Below are 18554 nucleotides of genomic sequence, written 5' to 3'. Positions count from 1 at the left end.
GCTGTAAAATCTTCTTTGTTGCGTCATTGGTGGGCGGGGTTACATATGCAAAGCCAGCGGCGAGATGACGTCGCTTCTATGCCGCTGGCCCTGTGTGCGCGCTCATAGATGGTGAGACCAGTCAGTTCTCCAGCCTTCACAATGCCAATACATACCCGTCATCCACTGTAATAGAGAGGCGGATGCTGGGGAGGGTTAGACGCCGGCACAGGTGCCTGCGACATTGCTCCTCCGCCCCCCTCCGGAATAGCAGCATTGCTCCTGCCGCTGCTGGCTTCATGCAGGGCAGGAGCGTAGCGATGTCGCAGGCACCTGTGCTGGTGTCTAACCCTCCCTGGCATCCGCCTCTCTATTACAGCGGATGCTGGGTCTGTATTGGCGGCCCCTTCCCCCAAAGTGTAAACTACCCCCCCCCCCCCCCGACTCGCTCCTGTGCACTTAGCCCCTCCCCCCTGAGAGCAGCTGATACATCACTTGACTTTTGACCAGATAAGTCAAGGGATGTGTCAACAAAGAAATGAATAAAGTAAGATAATGGACAAACAAAGCAGTTTTGCTGAAGCAATGTATTTAGGAAAAGTCTTACATTCACATTAACAAGCAGTATAGATAGGATCCTTGTGATGGGACAACCGCTTTAAGTAGGTCCAAAGGAACTTACTGTATAAAGTGTATCCATCAGTCAGCACATTAGCCTCCCTTCAGAAACACAGAATTAATGGGATATGGATACAGAGCGCTCGTTGCACTACGACATCACAAGTAGAGATGAGTGAGTAGTATTCAATCAAATACCTCGCCGCCATAGGAATGTGTGTAGGCGGCCGAACACAAAGGGGTTAAACACATTGAATATTATGCGTGTGAACCTTCCCTAACTCTCCATTATCCTCTCTCAGGCTGACGGCAATATACTCCCTGTCTAATGGCTACAGTAATACACATGGGCAATGGCTGCCTCTCTCTCCCTCTTGTTTAGCAGGACTGCACCACACATTGACTCCTTGAATGACACTTATTTTAGGAAATTGTTCTGTCTACAGTTCCATTATACACTATGCTTTCTTGCCTAACATCTCAGACATCACATTCAGGAATACACACTTCATTCTCTGCTTAGTAATTTGTGTCTTGTCTTCAGTGACTTCAACTGAAATTTCTAAATTGCTTAATTGATGACCAAGCCGGGAAATCATGAGAAGTGTTGCAAGATTCCTACACACAGAGCTGCCATATTCAGAGCCACCACTAGGTGTCGCATTATAAGAGGAGGAGGATGGCGGCCGATACATGGCTGAGGAAAGGAGGGAAGACGGCGAACAAAGTGAAGGAAGGAGATGAGGAGCGCGCAGGTAACCAGGGAGGATGAGGGCTACAGACATGGCAAGTGGACTCAGTGACTCCGGACATGGCAAGTGGACTCAGTGACTCCGGACATGGCAAGTGGACTCTGTGACTCCGGACATGGCAAGTGGACTCTGTGACTCCGGACATGGCAAGTGGACTCTGTGACTCCGGACATGGCAAGTGGACTCTGTGACTCCGGACATGGCAAGTGGACTCAGTGACTCCGGACTTCTGTGGAGATAACTTTCTGCAGGTACTTGTAGGACTTTCCTGTGTATGTGAAGTCATTGGTCAAACCTGACAAAGAGATGAATGTGAGGTCCATGATGTGACCAGGACCTGAGATGCTCCAGGAGACTGGGACAGTCCTGAGGTAGATACAGCACAGGGCAAGTCTGAGGATAGAGGTGTGAGGGTGCATGTAGACCAGACAGATAGAGGTGTGAGGGTGCATGTAGACCAGGCAGATAGAGGTGTGAGGGTGCATGTAGACCAGGCAGATAGAGGTGTGAGGGTGCATGTAGACCAGGCAGAGGATAGAGGTGTGAGGGTGCATGTAGACCAGGCAGAGGATAGAGGTGTGAGGGTGCATGTAGACCAGGCAGAGGATAGAGGTGTGAGGGTGCATGTAGACCAGGCAGATAGAGGTGTGAGGGTGCATGTAGACCAGGCAGATAGAGGTGTGAGGGTGCATGTAGACCAGGCAGATAGAGGTGTGAGGGTGCATGTAGACCAGAGGATAGAGGTGTGAGGGTGCATGTAGACCAGGCAGATAGAGGTGTGAGGGTGCATGTAGACCAGGCAGATAGAGGTGTGAGGGTGCATGTAGACCAGGCAGATAGAGGTGTGAGGGTGCATGTAGACCAGGCAGATAGAGGTGTGAGGGTGCATGTAGACCAGGCAGATAGAGGTGTGAGGGTGCATGTAGACCAGGCAGATAGAGGTGTGAGGGTGCATGTAGACCAGAGGATAGAGGTGTGAGGGTGCATGTAGACCAAAGGATAGAGGTGTGAGGGTGCATGTAGACCAGGCAGAGGATAGAGGTGTGAGGGTGCATGTAGACCAGGCTGAGGATAGAAGTGTGAGGGTGCATGTAGACCAGGCAGAGGATAGAGGTTTGAGGGTGCATGTAGACCAGAGGATAGAGGTGTGAAGGTGCATGTAGACCAGATAGAAGTGTGAGGGTGCATGTAGATCAGACAGGATAGAAGTGTGAGGGTGCATGTAGACCAGGCAAAGGATAGAGGTGTGAGGGTGCATGTAGACCAGGCAGATAGAGGTGTAAGGGTGAATGTAGACCAGAGGATAGAGGTTTGAGGATGCATGTAGACCAGGCAGATTGAGGTGTGAGGATGCATGGAGACCAGGCAGATTGAGGTGCGAGGATGCATGTAGATCAGCCAGAGGATGCAGGTGTGAGGGTGCATGTAGACTGGGCAGAAGATAAAGGTCTGAGGGTGCATGTAGATCGGCCTGATGATGCAGGTGTGAGGGTGCATGTAGACCAGGCAGAAGATAAAGGTGTGAGGGTGCATGTAAACCAGGCAGAGGATAGAAGTGTGAGGGTGCATGTAGACCAGGCTGGAGATAGAGGTGTGAGGATGCATGTAGACCAGGCAGATTGAGGTGTGAGGATGCATGTAGACCAGACAGAGGACAGAGGTGCGAGGATGCATGTAGATCAGCCAGAGGATGCAGGTGTGAGGGTGCATGTAGACCAGGCAGAAGATAAAGGTGTGAGGGTGCATGTAGACCAGGCAGAGGATAGAAGTGTGAGGATGCATGTAGATCAGACAGGATAGAAGTGTGAGGGTGCATGTAGACTAGCCAGAATAAGGTTTCTCATAGAACTGGTGAAATTGGGCATAGATTGAATTAGGGTTAGAGGTCAGAGTACCACCAGGTTCCCAAAATTAGTAAATGAAGTTCAGTCTTAGGCGTGCTCTCAGGTTAGAAGCCAGTAATTTATCAGGATTAGTGGCATACCTATAGAAGCGTGCCTGGGTGTATCACAATGCCAATGTGAAGGGGTCTGCACAGGTCAGAGAGGCAGGGGTGAGGTCCAGCAGGATAATGGTGAGATCTCGCACATATGTTGTGTGTGGACAGCGCTGCAAAGGGGAAAGAACATCAACAGGAGCTAAAAGGAACATTTCACTCAGAATCAGGGTGTGCACTCCGGGAGTGAATGGAACGCTGCACACCCTGTAGCTCCTAAAGTGCGGGGGGTATGGGAACCGCTGTCACAGCTAGCACCCAAAAGATAGGGCAATTAAGTATAGCAGACTTAATATAAGGGTAAGACTAATACTGGGAGGAGGATCCCCCACCTGTAGTCCCTCACCTCGTAAAATCTGGATACTTTCTCAAGGATCGGACAAGAAAGTCTCTTCTGAAGTAGCAGAGTCCCAGGATGCATCATCCTACATCGGTCCAGAGTAGCCGGTCCAGGTCAGCAAATAGTTGAACCGATAGAGCCATACTTGGTAGGGGTTAGACTGCTACTTTTTTTAATTGCATTTTTCTCGGTGTTTTTTCTTCCCTTATTAGATTTATAGGGAAACTGCTAGTGTTTTTGCAGCTAAAACTCATGCTGCATTTTTCCAAAATGCAGATGTGAATAAGGGCTTGGTCTAATACAGCCAATTCCCCTGTAGACATTCAGCAATGTCTTCACTGCGTCTCCTTATCCTAACCGTCCATCAGACTTTGAATGCCTTATAAAACAGGATCCTAAGAAGGATTGTCCCCTGTATAATATATACTGTATATGCTATGGATCGTTCCCGTGTTATGTCACGGTATTTTGTCTTAGTCACAAGCATAACATCCAGAAAACGCCCTTCTATTTCACCTAATGTGCGATTATTTTCTATCCCGCCCGACCCCGGTGAAGTCCTTGCAGGATTTGGATTGACATGCGTTCAATTCCTTGCAGTTATTTTTGTGCGAAATTCCATTAATTTCCTTTTATAGAAGGAGCCAAAAACCTGCAGTTTTCTTTCACCCCGCCTTATCCCTCTTATTGTTTGGTTATTTTTATTGTATTGTTTTGTCATTATTTTCAGAGCTAGTGCCCAGGAATCCTGTGTATGGATATGGCAGCTCTGTAGTATAGTAAATCCTTGGTTTTAGTCTCCATGCATGCAACCGTAACTTTGGTCCTACACACGATGAGTCTTTCACAGGTAGGGCGTGATCCCGGATGCAAAACTCAGGACAGGTCCTATTCCCGGTTGTTTTGGGCGTGGCTCATTCTCTCAAGTGTATGTTTGCAAAAATGCATTTATTTAGGAAAACCCAACTTTTCTGCACCCTTTTTTTCTGCAATGTGTGGATGGGATTAGCTAGAATCTCATGCACTTTTCAGGTACCGTAAAACACCGTAGAACACGGACCGCCAAAATAAAATTTGTATCAGTTGCCCCCATTCACAGACAGTGAAATGAATGCGACTGCTATAAATGGCAGCAATGCATTGTGGTTCTTTCCGCAGCGCTTTGCAGAGAAAGTTCGTAGAGGTTTTCTCTGTGGACTTTCTGCTTCAATTATACGTATAGGGAAACTGCTGGTGTTTCCGTAGGTATAACTGACATGCTGCGATTTCCAAAACGGAAAATGCAACGTTTTTGGAAATGCCAGCATGTTCGCTATGTGTATTTTATCGCTAGACTCCCATCCACTTTGCTGTGTCTATGAGGCCAGGGTGATGTACACTTTTCACGGGCCATTTTGCACTTCGGTTGTGTGAATGTAGCCGTAGGCTATATATAAATAAACATATGTTTTTGCATACTGCATGCATTTTTCATTTAAAGACACGTTGTTTTTTGTTTGTTTGTTTTAATTGCAAAAGACGTATTATTATTATGTGAACCCACCTTCTGCCTTATACTCCCCCCACCTTACAAATTCATTCACTCGCCTTATTTTATTTCAGTGTGACGTGTTTACACCACTGCTCCTGTAGTCAGAACTGTCCAGTTATTGATACCAACAATCTTAAGGTTTGAGGCCCCCTGGGAGGAACATTCTGCGTTCCCTTCTCACTAGCAGTGCCACATATGTGAAGCCTTCCAGAGCTATATACAGAACGAGCCCTCAGGGTAATATCAGGCCGGCTATAAAAGCGCTGGTATTTATCTTCCCCGGTGTTGTCTAGGTATACGGCTGCCGATGTTCTGCAATGCTTTTATAGAAACCACAACAAAGAGTATAACATGCAGTCAATGGTCGTTATGATTGTCTGCCAAATACCAACATTTGGATATTCGTACATGTAAGTGCTTAAAGGGATTGTTGCACAATTAAAGGGGCAGTTCCATCTCTACATTTATGGCGTTTATAGGATATGCCGTAAATGCCTGATAGATGTGAGTCCCATCTCTGGGATCTGCTGCTCTTTCTTGACAATGGGACTTAAGAAAATAGCCAAGGCAGCCTGTCCTATACAAGGGAATCAGGGCTCACTTATGTTAGCTTCACGCTAGCTTTGAGGTGGACCACTAAACAGTCTGACAGACCCTACTGGGGTCCATCAGGCGTCCGTCACTTTAAAACTGAAACAGGCAGAGGAACAAGTCCCCTCTATTTTACAACCAGAAGAAAAGACATTTTTCTTGGCATTTTCCTTTAATTGTTACATTTCTCTGATTAGATAATGAAAAACAGAACAATTTCGTAATTCATTTGAATCATTAAAAAATGTCCCTCTGTCTAGATATTTCTGTTTTAGGCCCGATTCACATCTGCATTCGGTTTTCCATTCAGGGGGTCCGCTTGGGAACCCCCTGAACGGAATACCAAATGCATTAAAAAGTGGTGAGGAATGAAAGCACACGGACCCATAGACTATAATGGGGTCCGTGTGATTTCCGTGCATTGTCCGCACAAATAATGCAGAGAAAAAGTAGTGCTTGAAGTAATTTTCTCTCCGTTCGGAGCCCCACGGGACTGAAACGCTGCAGTGGAAATGCCGCAGGAAAAATCGCAACATTTTACAGTAAGGACAACGTGGATGGGATTCTAGTGAATCCCATGTCCATTTTGCGGTAAAAGCTGCTGTGCGGGTACGCCGCGATTTCCAAAACTGCTGATGTTATGTTGCCACCGCGCTTTTTTGCTGCGGGATGTCCCGTGGGTCACAAAAAAAGTTGAGCAGTGGTCGACTTAAAGTTGCGATCACAGCAGCCTTGGGGTCACTAATATTAATGAAGGAGTTGCAGAGCAACCTGCAGTCTCACATGACAGGAGTCATAGCCAAAATTGCAGGGTAGCCCTAGCCTAATAGTTAAAATCACTTAGTAGCGCAAAAGTTGCAGTGTAACCCCGACCTTAGTCCCATTCACCTGGCTGGTTCTGTGCAGGACGACAAGTTAGCAGCAGAATCTGCTAATCCAATGCGGCGAGAACCCTAGGCTATTTGTTTTGGTTTTATGAGTAGGCGTTAGTCAAATTCCCACCCAATATACAGTAATACTATAACCACAGGATCTGCTATAACCGCTGACTCTAACCTCAAACAATGATAACATTACATGTATGGCACTGGCTTCATTCTGTGGTTGCAGACCTTTGTCTTGCACAAAGTCAAATACTAATAAGGGATCATATAATGACTTGTAAAAGTACAAAACATCAAAGGAAATGTATCAATGCAAGTGTGCAAATACAATAGGAAGGGTAGCAACATATTCTGCAGTATTCTACAGACTGGCATCACCTGGATTCCTTCCTGTTTTCATGATCTAATTTTCCTATCTCACACACAAAGGTCAAAGTGATATATTGTCCTATCAGTAATACCCCAATCACATCTGCGTTCGGGTTTCCATTCCCCCGCAGTTACTTGCAAAAACCCATAGACTATAATGGGGTCAGTGTGGTTTCCGCTCGGTTTCCATACGAAACATGCAGAGAGAGAAGTGCTGCTTGCAGGACTTTTGTTCTCCACATTTCATGCTGAAACCACCCGGACTTCATTATAGTCTATGGGGTCTGTGTGTTTTCCCGGGGAACCGCTTTTTAATGCATATAGGTTTCCGTACAAGTGGACTCCCTGAACGCAGATGTGAACCAAGTCTAAGTTTTTGGAATATGGTAAGATGTAGAGCAGGTGTAGGGAACCTTCGGCTCTCCAGCTGCTGTGAAACTACAACTCCCAACATGCTCCATTCATTTCCATGGGAGTTCCAAGAACAGCAGAGCAAGTGTGCATGCTGGGAGTTGTAGTTTTGCAACAGCTGGAGAGCCGTACGTTCTCTATCCCTGATGTAGAGAATACCTAGAGAAAAGCCACTATGGGGAAGCTACAAAACTGCAGTATATACTGTACACCTTGTCTTTGCTTGGGTTCATATCCAGGATCCAGTGCTATAAAGCAAAAGTGTAAACCACCAAATATTCATCTGTCAGTTCAGTAGTGTAGCCATCCCATCTCTCATTGTAATATAGTGGGTTCAATTCACACAGGAAAGTTCAGCCTGGATAATACAGCTTGCACATGGACCTTGTTTCCCGGGTGCGCATTGGTTGTGTGACTACAGCCTTAGGTGACATTCACACAGTACAATCCAAACAATGCTTCGGACTAACATGTCTGCCGTTTTGATGCATTTTTCGAAACTTTAGAGACGAAAACACATTGATTTGCACAAAACAGCATAAAAACTGTGTACAATTTTTTTTCAGTACAGTCTCCGGTGCAATGTGTGAACGCACCCTGCAACTTTTTACTTAATTTGCTGGCCATTTTGGTAAAGTTTGCAACCTCTGTAACTAGAAATCACATCGTCCTACGGCGCTGTATTGGTTAACAACTAAATCATAAAGGTGTTTTTTTCGCTTCAGCAGTTTTCTCTAACACTATAGCTGTACATGCCTGCTCCTGTATTTGCCCAGAGGCGGCTGAGAAGTTCTTCATCTGTAATATCAATGGTTAAAAACATAAAGAACATGACACCTGCACCAGTGTTACTGTAAAACTCTTTTCGGTACAAGTTTGCTGATGCCGTAACAAAATGAAATTGGTTACAGTGGGGGGAACTCTTCATGTGGGTGATGATATTGAGGTGCTGGTTTGGCACAAGCCTCTTTCCTGCACGAAATGTGGGCACAAGCCCCAATTCACGCCTCCCCGGGACATTGTGCATATGTAGGCTGTGATCGGAGCCGACGCTCTCCCCACTGATTTACCAGTTTTACATCTTCTTTCCTAAGGACACGCTTGTTTTTTTTTCCCCTGCATTTTATATTGTTACCTGCCCCATCCCATATTAGTTTATGGCAAAAAAAATGCAGGTAAAATTGCTGCATTTATGCAGTGAAAGCACATGGACCCATAGACTATAATGGGGTCCGTGTGCTTGCCGCCAGATCTCTGCAGAGAACATGTGGACAGGAAAGTGGTTCACAATCTACTTTCCTGGCCACATGATTCATGTGGAGATCTGGCGGCAAGCACACGGACCTCATTATAGTTTATGGGGTCCGTGTGCTTTCACTGCACAGCACTTGCAGCTGCATTTGGTAGTCCGTTCGGGGGAAGGGGGTCCCCATGCAGATTCCCCGAGCAGAATACCAAATACAGATGTGACTGAAGGTTAATATAATAAGTAACTGGTGACAGCCAAGTACTTGTCTCTCACACTCTCTCTATCTCATTCCTCTTTTCGGCAGCTTGTTATTTTTTCCCGCAATGTGTGGATGACATTCATGAAATCTTATTCACTTTGTTTGCATTGTAAAATGCAGCAAAACGACATTTCTGCAATGTGAGGCCTTAGCCTAAGGCTACATTCACATGGCAGTGGAAACTGGATGTTATTTTCACAAAGCGTTGTCATAATATAGATCATGTCTTATTTTGGCACTTTTCACGGACAATTTCATACACTGGGGGAATCCATGAAAACGGGTGGCATTCTGGTGCAAGATGGCCGTGAAAAATGGATGTGGGTTTTTGTTTTTTTTGGATTTGGGTACGGAATCCCCGAACGGAGACCGGGCTCAGGTGTGAACCTAGCTGTACTATATTATCGGGCGTGTGCATTTCTTTCTTTATGATTTCCTGACATATACAGTACCTTCAATGTATTGTATACAAACTGAAGAAGAATACAGCCTCTCTGCCGGTACCTACCCAGTAAGTCCATATCCAGGATTAATCAGCTTTGTCACATGGCTAAGGGTTTCAGCTAAACAAGAGCTGCCCATCTCTAGTCATGTCTCAAGGCCTTTACCTTTGGTTCACATCTGCGTTTAGAGTCCCTGAACGGAACACCAAATGCACTGACAAGTGATGTGCAGGGACAGCACGCAGACCCCATAGACTATAATGGAGTCCGTGTGCTTGCCGCGAGATCTCCGCAGGGAACATGTGAACAGGAAAGTGCTTCATAATCCACTTTATATCCCATTACAGTCTATGGGATCCGTGTGCTTTCACTGCACACCACTTGGAAATGCATTCGGTAGTCCGTTGAGGGGGTCCCCATGCAGACTCCCCGGAATGGATTACCAAATACAGATGTGAACTAGGTCTGTGAGTGACACCGGTGTTGAACTGAGCCTAATAGCCTAGCTAAGTGGGGAGTAAAAACATTAATAAATAAAATCTGTGGGAAAGTTCCCTCTCCTTCCACCTTCTGGGAAATGTTCTTGGTTTTTGGTGATTAAGATGGACCTCCCTGATGCTAGTGAGAGCTGAGCCTGACACGACACGCGCTTTCTGTGAACAATACGTGCTCTCCGCCGGGTACTGGCATCTCCTGATTCTTTCCATCTTGAGCGTCATGGCTTCTCTGAACCCGTCCACATTGGCCCATGCATGTTACAATGGTTAACCAAGCTGCAAAGTAATTGTATGGTAACATGTCGGGCTTTTTATGAGCTGGATGCGGAGTTCTAAGGAACTTCATTTTAAGCAATGACACTCGTGACTAAGCCAAAAAATATTGTAGCTGTGAGCTGAGAATGGGAACAAGACTGACATCATATTGTGTAGAGGGGGCCATTTGTAAGGTTCTAGGGATGATTTGTCATTGAAGGAATTTTTAGGGTTTCCACTCCTTTAGATCTGTAATTGTTTTTGAGAAAACTTCTCATCGTCTTCTCTGTGTGGAGATGTCTTCAGGTCAGAATGACGCATAGAAGTATTGAACTATTTTCTACTCTTACGTTATAACTTGCCGAGCTATTCCAGTCAGCTTTAGGCTATTTTCTAAATCTTAGCGACTGCCTCCACAGATGACGGCCCCTACGTAGCAAACTTTAATCTGCAGTGGGTCTTCCTCATATTCTCATTGTCTCACACACAGGGGCTTCCTCGGACCATTGTCCCATTTCGTCTTCTGACCCTCCCAGTCTGGTTTGACTTGTTCTTGTAAATATTTTTTGATCTGCACCAGCAAAAAATCTTCTTGCTGTAAAGGTGCGAGGACGATCCGACCTGTAACTATTCTGCTCTGTGCGATCTCTAGTGTCACAGTACAAAAAATCTATAGATTATCCTGTATTTTTTTTTTTATATATTTTTTTTTACTTTTAACAGCAAAACTATGTATCGGCGCAGTTGCAGCTCTTCGTGTGCTCTTTGCTTGCGGTGCCTTTATAGCTGCTCGTGTAAAAGAGTCAAGAGGGAGCTACCAAGCACGGTAAGTCGAATGTAGTTTTAGTTCTGGAAAACGTTTTATATTGTATCTAATGTTTATTCTTCCGGCATTCTAAGTCTTTATTCTTGGACACATGTATGCTATTTGTTGTTTATAATGCGTTTTACTTATCTGTATTATAAAAACTATTTCCTAAACAATTGTTGGAATTGACACAGCTAAATATCAGCAGTCCTATGTAAAGCCATAGGTAATAGACAGCTAACATTTGTATAGACAGATTGGGAAGCCAGAAATGAATAATATATCTACTTATTGGGATTATACAAGGGAAACACTCAGCAGCTGCAGCATTTCCATTAACCTGCGATAAAATCACAGATTATTTTTATTTTATTATTATTATTATTATTATTATTGTTTTATAGTTATTTTATTATTACTATATTATTATTTTATTTTATTTTTTATAATAATTATTATTATTAATTATATATTATTTTATTATTATATTATTTATTAATTATTTCATTATTATTTATTTTATTTTTTAATAATAATTATTTAATATTATTATTATTTATTATTATTTTTTAATAATTTATTTTATTTTTATTATTATTTTATTATTGTTTTATAATTATTTTATTTATTATTATTATTATTATTATTTTATTTTATTTTTTATAAACATCACTGTTTTATTTGATCGTTTGTGAATTCACATACGGTTGAAACCTTGGTACTTACATAATTGTTTATTGGATTGTCATATGGAAATGGTCATATTGGAGTATTGTGAAGCCCATAGACATTATATACAGTGCATACCAGTATATAAGATAACCCATCACATTGTACAGGTTCCATTGAGTCAGTTGTCGTATTTTTGTGGGAAGTGATTATGGTTCACTAATAATTTTTTTGGCTATAGGTTTTGAATGATTAAGGACTCAGGAGTCCAGTTGGCAGAGCTATACTGACAAGCAAAAGGGTAACAATGTTTAGAACTCTTGACTTTCAGGCTCCATATCTCACCGTCCACGACAGCTTTGGACATAAGACTCCCATCATTTTATAGACAATCACCTTGGCTATCTAATACATACATGGGGCTAGCAACTATATAGCAAATGCTAAGTTATGCAGATTCTTGTCATGTAACTGCATTGTTACGGTATCCTCCTAAAAATCTAAATTTTTATTTTCTTCGTATTTTGTAAATCCACCTTTGGCACTGCACATGCGCTTTATCGGATTCAAGCATGTCTTGACCAAAATTTGATCCAAGGTCTTTTCTACATGTTCCCAATGTCGGTGCATACTGGTCGACTCACTTGGGTACAAATGCAGCTTTTTCTTTCTCATCCAACAAGTGTTCAATTGGGTTGTGATCTGGGGCCAATCCAGCACCTCTACATCATTGTCATTGAACCATTTCTGTGCTAATCTTGACATATGCTTCAGGTCATTCTTTGTCCTCTTGGAGCACTGTCGTCCTTTTCATACCCAGTACTTGAGTGTACAAAGTAACTTGTCTTATAGGATACTCACATACATGATCCTGGTCAAGTATCCACCACCTTTGTCTATGAAACAACCCCATATCACAGGGGTAGGGAACGTACGGCTCTCCAGCTGTTGCAAAACTACAATTCCCAGCATGCATACTTGCTCTGCTGTTCTTGGAACTCCCATGGAAGTGAATGGAGCATGCTGGGAGTTGTAGTTTCACAGCAGCTGGAGAGCCGAAGGTTCCCTCCCCCTGCCATATCATCAGACTTCCTCCAACAAACTTGACAGTTCCTTCAATTTCTCGACCCTTTAGCCCCCTACTTCCTTGTTACTTCCAGACCCATTTACACCAGAGCCCAGTCTCCCACCCATCACCCATTTCCAATCTTCTACTGTCCATTTTTCGTACATCTTTTACTTACTTGAACTGATGCTTTTTATTACAATATTGAAATGGAGGCGTCACCTTTTCTGAGTCCACCATTCCAGACTTGTGCGTTGCATGACGCTTGCTTGGATGTCTGTGGACTCACTCTTCAAAGCATAAGAGTCACCTCCACTGCTTGGGTTTGTCGCACCAGTACGGATAAACCTTGTGGTGAGCCAACTTGGATGGACGGACTTCATTTCATCTTCTTCCAGCTGTCATGGCACTCATATGACACCGTTTGGGAATTTTCTTGGAGAAGAGACTGCTATCGAAGAGCTGGATGATGCTGTTTCTCTTCCCTTACAAAATCTTCTTCGTGATTTGTACCAGTGACCTTTCGCTTGGAGATAATCCTAATAAAACACAGAGCTATTAGGAAATGTGAGAACAAGTTGTAATGTGTAGTATACAAGAAGAAAAAGATTTTTGCACCACCAGAAGCAAAACAGTAACAATGTAATTACATTACAAGAATCGCATAACTAGTCATAGGCTAAATAGTTGCAAGTAAAATTTATGTATAAGATAGCCACGCTGATTGTCTAAAAAATGATGGGAGACTCATATTCAAAGCTGTAGCGGATGGTGAGATATGGAGCCTGAAAGTCACAAGTGCAAAACATTGTTACCCTTTTACTTGCCAGACACAGCAGATACCAGCTGTATGATACCACCATCACGTGCCGCTAATAGCTGTCTAGTATCTTACCTCTCTATCCTATTTCCTTACACTTTAATTTCTATAGTCCCAGAAAACAGGAGGTCAGAATTTTTTGTGTAAGACTTTGCCCTTTTTGGCTTTGTTGTTTCCTTTTTTGGGCTGGCCATGCCATATATCATATCATATCATACACTTTTACATATGTAAGATAACAGGGACCCCAGCAGATCTGGGAGCATTCCACCAATCCTAGGTAACTTGCCCATTCTTCCAGGACTTTGGGAGTTCACCCTCCATTTGGGAGCCTCCCAGAAATTTCAGGCGTGTTGGAAAGTAGGCGTTTTCAAAATGACTGGATCCCCTTAAAGGGATTTTCCTTGGTTTAACAGTTACTAGTGTATCTTTAGGGTAGGTCATCAGTTGAAGATTGGCAGGGGTCCAACACCCAGGACCCCTGCTGAATAGCTATCTGAAGACATTGTAGTGTTCGGAAGAGCAGAGACCTCACACAACACAGACCGTAACAGTACAGTGGTTTTGCTTGGCTGCGAACATGCCATGTGGGCAACGAGCGTGACGTCACATGGCCTGTAAAGTGGACACATGCGCTCATGGAGGTCTGACACCCGCTGATCTTGAATTGACAACCTATCCTAAAGTTTACTTCATCAATAGGGTTGAGTGATCGGGATCGGATTCCGATCGGCGATCAAGTAAATATCGCGATCGGAATTCCGACCCGATCTTTTCCAGCGGGATCAATGTCCGAGATTTTTTAAAGATCGGCTCAACCCTGAAGTGACTTTTCCCATAGAGAAGCATTGACTAGGGGTTGAGGATCAGGATCGGATACCGATCGGCGATCGAGCAAATTTCACGATCAGGATTGGCTGGAAAATGAGCGGAAATCGGATTTTGAAATCGATCCTGAAATCTCAAGATCGGCTCAACCCTAATCATCAATTGATAAGCCCAGAAACCCCTTCAATATCTTTTCTTGTAGGATGTCCTGCTTTTGGACCAGCTAAGACTTTTTCATACCCTAAGGAAAGAGCTTTTTGAATTTCAGTCTACGGGCTAGTTCACACAGAGTTTTTTGGCAGCGGATTTTGATGCGGAATCCACCTCAAAATCTGCTGCCAAAAACAGCTCCCATTGACTTCAGTAGGAGCCGCTCATAGGACATACTCTATCTTGCTGAAGATTCCGCGGCTGACTTAGCCGTGGTGACCGCAGCGCGAGACTCCTTCCTGATTAGACCATTCATTCAGTTTTTGAAATCCTACTCAACTTAAGACTTGACTTTCCAAATAGCTAGAAATCTCCTCCATCCTAAAGCACTAAACTGATATAACATGTGTATGTCACGGGGGGTATAACTCGCAGCTATCCTGACTTTTCCTGACATTTGTAAGATTGTGTAGATTCCCTGCCTCAATCCTACTAATATTATATTATAAGTTTGGATGTTTGTTAGTCAATCACGCAAATACGGCTGAACGGATTTGAATGAAATTTGGAACATAGATTATAACCTCGATTAACACACAGGCTACTTTTTATCCCGGCAAATGACATGGCTTCACAACTGTTATGAATTTATGTTCATATGCTATATTACACTGCTCTTAGCTCAGCCTCTGAGAAAGCCAGGGCTGTTATCTCTCTGTGTAAACACACACTAACCCTCAGTGTTCACACAATAGCATATTATCTGATCAGCACTGCTGCATCTCAGGTGTAGCAGCGCTGTGTCAACTCTGCTATACCTGAAATTGGACCACAATGGAGACTGCTGTGGACCGATCTTAGACTCCGCCTCCTCATAGACGAGCCTCTGGCAGAACCAGCGTTGATTGGCCGAATGCTGTGCTCTGTATGGCATTCGGCCAATCAACGCGGGTCAATGCATTCCTATGGGAAAAAGTCAGCTCCCGTATTATTAGTGGCGTAATACAGGGACTTGGGCTCGTTAGATGCCCCCAGACATGCTTCCCCTGCTGTCCCAGTTGCATTGCAGAGGTGTTGTCCTCATTTCCTGGGGTGTCATAGTGGACTTGGTGACTCTCCTAAGTCGAAGAGTGGTTTCCCCTGAAATGAAGCTTTTTTTCCCCATAGACTATAATGGGGTTCGTTATTCGTTCGAATAGTCGAATACTGAGGGGCTATTCTAAACGAATATCGGATATTTCACTGTTCGCTCATCTCTATTAACTATGTCACTTATATACTTCAATAGTGGAGCACTGAGCTGCTCTGTGACATAGTAATAGACAATAAAGCCGCACTATTAGGACCAGTAAGTTCGCAATTACACTGTATGACCTACCCAATTTGGGAAGACCTTTACCTCCAGGCTGGGGCAGGTCATTCGCTGTGATTGCATACTTAACCATAATGATCAGACAGAGTAATTGTCTAGCATTTAGTCACACAGTTCTTCTATTGAACTTGGAGAATTTAATCCAGCAGCGCAATCCTCTGCCTTTCTGTCCTGCACTGATGTGCGGGTTTAGCTCGGGGAATGAATGGGAAGCAGACTGTGAGCGAGACGTCTTCAGCTTCCTGTGAGAGGACTCGGCAGACATGGCTGGAGTCTGGGGAAGTGAGCGAGCCCTGGTATTAGCCCATTACCTATAAAACAGTAGTCACTCCTCTGCTGACCAGGAAACCGATTTTTTAACCCTTCCACTGCTCTAAAAGTGTCTCTCTAAAAACACTGCTTAGAGAATGTTCCCCACTTCTACTTTTGATATAAAACCGTACAAGTCATTGAGAAACAAGGAAGATGTTGGTGAATAATCAGTAAAAATATTCAAGATGTATACACTGAAGCACCACTTAGGACAACACGAAGTAAAGAAGTGAGCCATACCCCGTGCATTCGAAGAATACTAAGCAGATTTTATTTAGAAGACAGCCATACTACCCAAGTAATATCTCTGTACTCAAGGCATTCCTGCAAGGACTCACAAATGTGGAACTTTATTGTAGCGAGTTTTACAAGCAGAGAATCCTCTTGCGAACCCTTGAGAATGGATTTCCTATATCAGACAGTCTCTTATAATCTGTGTTTTGAATGATTTGTAACCTGAATTGTAGCAAAGCAGGGTTCACATTAGCGTCGGTGTCTGATAGCTAGTGTCTGATGCTAAAGTACGCAGAAGATTTTAGCATCGGACAGTAGCTGCGTCTGTTCACAATTTGCATTGTTTTAAAGTGAGACACTGGTAGAGCTGACTGCGCATGGCGGCCATATTTTCAAGGCCGCAAGGCAAGACTGTGCAGGCGTCAGAGCTGACTAAGAAGGAAGACGACAGAGAAGGGGAGATGCAGCTGAAGAAGGAGGCGTTGCTGGAGCCTGTTCTCGGGCAGCAGTGGGGACACCCCCATCGTCGTTTGAGTGCTGAGGCCCGCCCTCATTGCTGTGGAGAACTCATTAGCATACCGGTAAAAACCGGTATTTCTAAGGAACGGCGCGGCGAAGATCACGTCTAAAGGTAAGAGACGAATAGCCTTTCTAAAGGCTACTCCGACGTGTAAAGCACAAAAAACAGCGTTTTAGTGGTAGAATCCCTTTAAATGGGACACCATGCAGTGTCCTTTACTGTCCGTGTCTGTCCTTAAAGGGGATCTATCAGCAAAACCTAAAAAAGAAATGATGTACTTACGCATCGTGCATGCTGGGCGGGCATTCAGGGTGTGTCCCCATCTTCATCCACGCCTCCTCTTCCTCCGATGTCCTCGGGTCCCGTCCTCCTCCGGCGCTCGCTAACTGACATTGATAAAAAAATGGCCTGGGCGCATGCGCAGTAGCCGTAGTAGAAGCCGCATGCTACTGCGCATGCGCTCAGGCCATTTTTTTTTTTTTTTTTATCAATGTCAGTTCGCGAGCACCGGAGGAGGACGGGACCCGAGGACATCGGAGAAAGAGGAGGCGTGGATGAAGAAGACGGCGCACCCTGAATGCCCGCCCAGCGTGCACGATGCGTAAGTAGATAACATTCTTTTTTAGGGTATTATTTTAAAACTGGGGGGGTAGTTTAATATAACTTTTACGGTGCCTGAATAGCCTTTTTAAAGGCTATTCACGCATATGTGGGGCTCTATCAGCATGATTTTGCGGATAGAGCCCCTTTAAGTGTCCATTTGCAAAGATGTGTCCCATTTAAAACAATGCAAATTGTGAACGGATGCAGCCAGTGTCCGATGCTAAAATCTTCCGCGGACTTTAGCATCGGACACTAGCTGTTGGACACTGACGCTAGTGTGAAAGCCCCCTAAAACTACAAAATGTAATGTGTAAAGTGAAGTAGCCTTGGCTATTATCAGAAAACATAGCAAGCTCCCACAAGATGTCCTCTGTGGCCTCCCTACAAAGCAGTTCACTTTTTAAATCTGTCTTTACTCAAGACAGACTGCGTCCCACTGAAGTCTATGGAGAAGGGAGACATCACTGCTTGATAATACAGTCTGGATTCAACCAGTGATAGCTCTGGAAATAATACAGCTACAGAATTTCGTAGGACGCCAGAAGCAAGTGTCTATGTTATATAACATGACCCTCACTCATCTACCCTACATCATACACAGAGATAAACAGGGAATAGCTCTCAATAGAGGAACAAGGGAAAGAATAGAGAAATGCATGATTTCACAGAAAGGAACCAAAATTTGTTAATAAAGTAAAAATGCTAAAATTTATTAATAACACAATGCCAGAAAAAGTTTAGTTCTGCTTTGATAACCATCCTGCTCATTCTATTATCTTTCTATTTCTGCTAGAGAGACGCTTGTACCAAGGCTTTGTTCATTGTTTTGCAGTGCGGCTGTATCTGGGTGCTCCTGGTTATCTGCGTGTTCCTGTTTACTTTGATATGGTTGTATATCACGTTGATCCTGAAGAATGATATACACAACTTCAATGAGTAAGTCGGATTCTATTCCCTTTATCTCTTTGACTTGAATCATTCCAAAAGTCATTATGTCA

The 18554-nt window shown here is 43.9% G+C and overlaps 1 protein-coding gene across 1 annotated transcript in view; it reads left to right on the top strand.

Moving 5' to 3' along the window:
* The first annotated feature begins 1538 nt into the window (after positions 1-1538).
* Positions 1539-18554, top strand: part of GDPD2 (glycerophosphodiester phosphodiesterase domain containing 2) — a 43198-nt gene continuing 26182 nt past the window's right edge. The window contains exons 1-3 of the mRNA XM_075259848.1: positions 1539-1600; positions 10898-11000; positions 18389-18492. Of these exons, the coding sequence (XP_075115949.1) occupies positions 10905-11000; positions 18389-18492 (200 nt within the window). The 5' untranslated portion in view covers positions 1539-1600; positions 10898-10904. The remainder of the gene's footprint in view (positions 1601-10897; positions 11001-18388; positions 18493-18554) is intronic.

Source organism: Leptodactylus fuscus, chromosome 11 (assembly GCF_031893055.1).
Source record: "Leptodactylus fuscus isolate aLepFus1 chromosome 11, aLepFus1.hap2, whole genome shotgun sequence".
NCBI classification, from domain to species: domain Eukaryota; kingdom Metazoa; phylum Chordata; class Amphibia; order Anura; family Leptodactylidae; genus Leptodactylus; species Leptodactylus fuscus.
Note: the sequence above shows the minus strand (reverse complement) of the source record. Positions and strands in the feature narration are given on the sequence as shown.